At 38.4% G+C, this 5,543-nt stretch overlaps 1 protein-coding gene across 1 annotated transcript; it reads right to left on the reverse strand.

The window, feature by feature from the left end:
- Positions 1-47: 47 nt before the first annotated feature.
- Positions 48-3,401, reverse strand: LOC133069898 (latexin-like). The gene is made up of 2 exons (XM_061161343.1): positions 3,369-3,401; positions 48-868 (listed from the first exon to the last, which is right to left on the reverse strand). The coding sequence occupies exons 1-2, from the start codon at positions 3,399-3,401 to the stop codon at positions 254-256; spliced, it is 648 nt and encodes a 215-aa protein (XP_061017326.1). The 3' UTR covers positions 48-253.
- Positions 3,402-5,543: the final 2,142 nt, after the last annotated feature.

Here is a 5,543-nt window from a genome sequence, read left to right on the forward strand (position 1 = left end):
TTTTTTTTTTTTTTTTTTAATTAAAAGCTTTTATTAGGGGTATACATGGCACTGTTACTGTTGATAAGACACTTTGACACTGTGATGCGCTTTATTATGGAAGCTACATAGTTCTGTACTGTAATCAGGCCATTTATACATAATGACACTTTTGGGATTTGTCTAACCCCTTAAGCTAGATATCAGTGAAGACTAGTATACAGGTCATCATTAACAAGCGTGTTTACACTTTATCCAGTGTTATGGTCCTTGTTTATTCCAATTGTGCTTCCTTTGGCAGACGGCTATTATGTTTTACTTTAGTACCATATTGTGGATGCCAGAGAACTTGCATTTGCCAAGGAATAATCTCCTGAGATGCATTGTCATGAAGGAGAATAGTGTAGTCTAACTCGATGAAGTCATCATTTCTTTGCACTTGCTTGACAGTTTGAATTTTTGCCATTTTATACCATGTATTTTCAGTAGAATTTTGCCATATTATATAACCACTGGCAACCCAGGCTAAATGTCGAACTGGCTTCATTTCTGGAGGTACATTTCCAAAACTGTCTGGAATATTTTGTGCTTCTAGTGGTTCCTTCATGGACTTGAGTCTTTGATAAAATGTGTTATCTTCTTCATCTGGGTTTTTTCCAATTTCTCCTTCAAATGTGAAGTTGACTTCTGGTGCAGTATCTTGTCCCATTGGAGGGTACAGTACTTCAGCTGTGCAGTTCACTGTAACTTCTTTTTGGATAATTTCTTCCACAGAAAATTTAAGACGATACTTATGTCCTCTTCCTGGAATATCCTCCAGGCTGGCTTGTGTGACCGTCTGCACCAGAAACACCTTGTGCGGGGTCCCCTGCTGGTAGTTGATGCAGCTCTAGTGGGTCGGAGGGATTTCCATTCTTGCGGAGTGTTGGCTGGGCTGGCGAGCATCTGCGTCCCCGTCCTGCCTGCTGCCGGGCAGCCCAGCCGGAAAAGTCCTCCCCCAGTTTGTCGATTTCTGCCACAGGATCAGCTGGGATTTTGGTAAAGAAAGTGAAAAGTGAAAGTGAAGTCGCTCAGTCGTGTCTGACTCTTTGCAACCCCATGAACTGTAGCCCACCAGGCTCCTCTGTCCATGGGATTCTCCAGGCAAGAATACTGGAGTGGGTTGCCAGATCCTGGTAGGACTTGTGTTAAATCTGTAGATTTGTTTGGTAAGTTCCTTAACAATGGTAGGTCTTCTGATCCATGAACACTGGTATCTTTTCATTTCTTTAGGTTTTATTTAATTTATTTCAACAATGTTTTGTAGTTTTCAGTGTACAAGTCTTGCACTTCTGTTGTTAAATGTATTCCTAAGATTTTTTCAAACCATTGTAAATCAAGTTCCTTTCTTAATTTCATTGGTGGTGGTGCTTTAGTTGCTCAGTCGTGTCCAACTCTTGTGAGTCCATGGACTGTAGCCCACCAGGCTCCTCTGTCCATGGGATTTTCCAGGCAAGAATCCTGGAGTGGATTGCCATTTCCTTCTCCAGGGGATCTTCCCAATCCAGGAATCAAACCCAGGTCTCCTGTATTGCAGGCAGATTCTTTACTGACTGAGCTATGAGGGAAGTTCATTACATGGATTAATTTGAGTGTTAATCAAACCTTGCATTCCTGGGATAAGCCTCACTTTATCATGATGTATTATCTTTCTTATATATTGCTGGGTTTAATTTCCTAGTATTTAAAGTATTTGTGTTAATGTTTATGGGGGATATTGTCTCTAGTTTCTTCTTGTCATGTATTTGTCTGATTTTGATATCAGAATAATTCTGCCCTCATTAAAAGAATGGGAACGAGTTTTTTGCTCTTCTGATTTCTGAAAGAGATTATATAGAATTGACATTCCTTAAATGTTTGGTAGAACTTATCAGTGAAGTCACTGGGGCCTGAGGTTTTCTCTGTCAAGCTTTTCAGCTATAAATTCCTTTTCTTTAGTAGATATAAAGCTATTCCACTTATTTGTTTCTTCTTGAATGAATTTTGGTGGTTTGTGTCTTTCAAATAATTTGTTTATTTTCATCAAAAGTGCTGAACTATGTAGCATAAAGTTGCTAATAATATTTCCTTATTATCACTTTAAGATTTTACAATATATAATAGTGTTCCCTCCCTCATTCCTGATATTAGTAGTTTTTGTCTTTTCTTGCTTTTTCCTGATCAGCCTTGTTAGAAATTTACAATTTTATTTATATTTTTAAAGAACTAGCCTTTCAGTTTCATTGATTTTTCTGTACTATTTGTCCATTTTCTACTTCATTGATTTCTACTCTTATCTTTATTTTTCCCTCTTCCTGTTTATTTTGCATTCAATTTACTCTTTCTAGTTTCTTAAGGTGAAAATCAATAATTGATTTTATACTTTCTTCTTTTTTTAAAATAAACCTTTAAAGATATGAATTTCCCTCTAAGCATCCTATACATTTTGATATGTTGTGTTTTCATTTTCATTCAGTTCAAAATATGTTTTAATTTATCTTGTAATTTCCATTTTGATCTATTTATTTTAAAAATTTGGGAGATTTTCTAGATATCATGAAGTTATTGATTTCTAGTTTAATTTTATGGTAGTCAGGAAACATACTTCATGTGATTTCAATTCCTCAAGTTTGTTGACACTTTGATTTTGTGGTCCCCAAATACAGTTTGTCTTGGTGAATGTTTCATGGCATTTGGAAAAACAAATGTGTATTTCTCTCTTTTGGGGTGGAGTGTTATGAACTGTCAAATAGGTCAAGTTGATTGCTAATGTTGTTCAAGTCTTCTGTATCCTTAGTGACTTCCTGTCTACTCTTCTGTCAGTTATTGAGAAAGGAGTATTAATGCTTTCACCCTCAATTGGAATTTGCCTGTCTCTCCTTTGAGTTCCACCAGTTTCCGCTTCATGTATTCTGAAATTCTTTTCAGTGCAGTAATGTTTAGATTAGTGTATCCTCTTGATTGTGGGCTTACCAGGTGGCACTAGTGCTAAAGAACCTGCCTGCCAATGCAGGAGACATAAGAGATCCGGGTTCGATCCCTGGCTTGGGAAGATCCCCTGGAGAAGGGTATGGCAACCCACTCCAGTATTCTTGCCTGGAGAATCCTGTGGACAGAGGAGCCTGGCAGGCTATGGTCCATAGGGTCCCACAGAGTCAGACTCAACTGAAGCAACTTAATACAGCACAGAACATCCTCTTGATCAATTGACCGCTTTATTGTTATGTAATGTTCCCCTTTGTCTGTTGTTCTCGTCCTTGTTCTGTTGTCTAGGTTGCCTCATACTGCTACCCTGTGGTTCAGTCGCCAAGGCATGTTCGACTCTTCGTGACCCCATGGACTGCAGCACGCCAGGCCTCCCTGTCCCTTACCATCTCCCAGAGTTTGCAGAAGTTCATGTACATTGCATTGGTGATGCCATTCAATCGTTTCATCTTCTCTTGCCCTCTTCTCCTCTTGCCATCAGTCTTTCCCAGCATCAGGATCTTTTCCAATGAGTCAGCTCTTCGCATCAGGTGGCCAAAGTATTGGAGCTTCAGCTTTGGCATTAGTCCTTCCAATGAATATTCAGGGTTGATTTCCTTTAAGATTGACTGGCTTGATTTCCTTGTTACTCTATGTATCTTTTGATTGTTTGCATGTTATATCTTTTTATTTTACTTTTAACCTATCTGTGTATATTTGGAGCTGTTTTTTTGTACACAGCATTTAGTAGGGTCTTGCTTTCCTTATTCAATCTGACCATCCCTGTCTTTTACATTACCTTTAATGTAATTATTAATATGATTAAGGTTAAATTCAGTATTTTTCTGTTTGTGTTCTATTTGTCCCCTCTGCTTTTAAATCTTTTTTTTCTCTTTTCCTGCCTTTTTTGGACAAATTGAGTATTTTCTATAGTTCCATGTTTTGCCCACTGTTGACTTATTGGTTATACTTATTTTGTTGTAGTTAATGGTCGTACTGAGGTTTAAAATATCCATCTTTAACTTATCACTACCTTCAAATAGTACTATTACTATTATGTGTAACTGGAAGAATTTCTAATTATATATTTACTTGTCCCTCTTTCCAATCTTTTTGCTACTTTGTGTTGTAATGAATTTAGTTCTACATTTGTTATAAACCTCATAATAACTTGCTATTCTTTTAGCTTTAAACAGTTGATTATGTTTTAAATAGATTGAAAAATGCAGAATAAATTTTTATGGACCCTTGATTTGCCCAATAATTGACTAGCTCAGGGAGTGTGAAGATGGACTCCCAGCTACATCCTGGGGTGATTTCCAATAAGAACACTAGACAGTCCCTGAGTCCCCAGCTGCCTACAGCTCCACTCCAAGCCACATGTCTTCCTTTGTATAATGGTCTCTCTTAGCTACAGCCCTCACAGTGGGGGACTCACAGAGCTCCAGAACTGGGCTTCTTTCTAAGTCCTCTGTCCCCACAGATGCCTTCAGCCAAGGATAGGCTGTGATGTGCCCTTAAGCTCTTTTTTAAAGTTTACAAGAACATTGAGCTTCATGCCAGAGCATCAATAATCATGACGGCTTACATTCATTGAGCTCTTTCTATATGTCAAACACCTTGATCAGCCCCTTGTGCTCATGATCTCTTAATTCTCACTGCAATCTGTTGAATTAGGTCCTGCTACCCTTTTTACAGCTGGAGAAATTGAAGCAAGAAGGTTTAAGTAAATTGCCCAAAGTCATACAACAAGATCAATAAGGGAACCACAGTTTGGTTCTCAGTGGCCTGATATCACAGCCAACCAGTCTCAGCTGCTGTGTTCTATGTCTCCCTAGTCACCTGCCTGGGGACACTTGGTGGCCTCTTAACACACACACACACACACACACACACACACACACACACACACACACACTTCCATTGGTATTATACACCTGGAGAACCACTGAGCTCGGGGCCTCATCTTCTCTGTTCCATTCTGCGTGTCAGTGCCCGTGGTGGAAGAGCATATGTGTGTGGTGTAGTGGCGAGAGCACTGGACTGGGAGTCAGGGCACTCCATACTCACTCCAGCTCTGTGGCTCACCAGTCATGTCTCTTTAGACAACTTAGTTCATGTCCCAGGGCTTAGAGTTTCTCAATACCTAAGGGAAGGGGGTTGAATTAGATCAGCTCGAAGGCTCCTTCAAGTATCAACATCCTGTGAGTCTATGACTGTGGCCTTGCTGATAGAGAGCTAATAATTACCTAAACTGGCAGGACATCTAAGATTTATTTACTTTTATAATATTTATCAAAACCCAGAGCTTAACCGCTCACTTTATACTCATATATCTTCTGTGGCTTCCTGTTTATCTCAAAGGTTATCTTTTCATACTGCCCTTTGGGCTTATAAAATCTCCTTTGTGTTCACTACATATTATTAAGTGAACAAAAATCAGGTTACACAACTGTATGTATATCATTTACTTTTTAAAGTATGTTCATACTTGTATATATAATATATATGGTATATAATAAAGTATATAAGTATGATTTATATAAATATTATATGTGCTTATATTTATAAGTAACATTTAT

The sequence above is a fragment of the Dama dama genome, chromosome 15 (genome assembly GCF_033118175.1).
Source record: "Dama dama isolate Ldn47 chromosome 15, ASM3311817v1, whole genome shotgun sequence".
Taxonomy (NCBI): domain Eukaryota; kingdom Metazoa; phylum Chordata; class Mammalia; order Artiodactyla; family Cervidae; genus Dama; species Dama dama.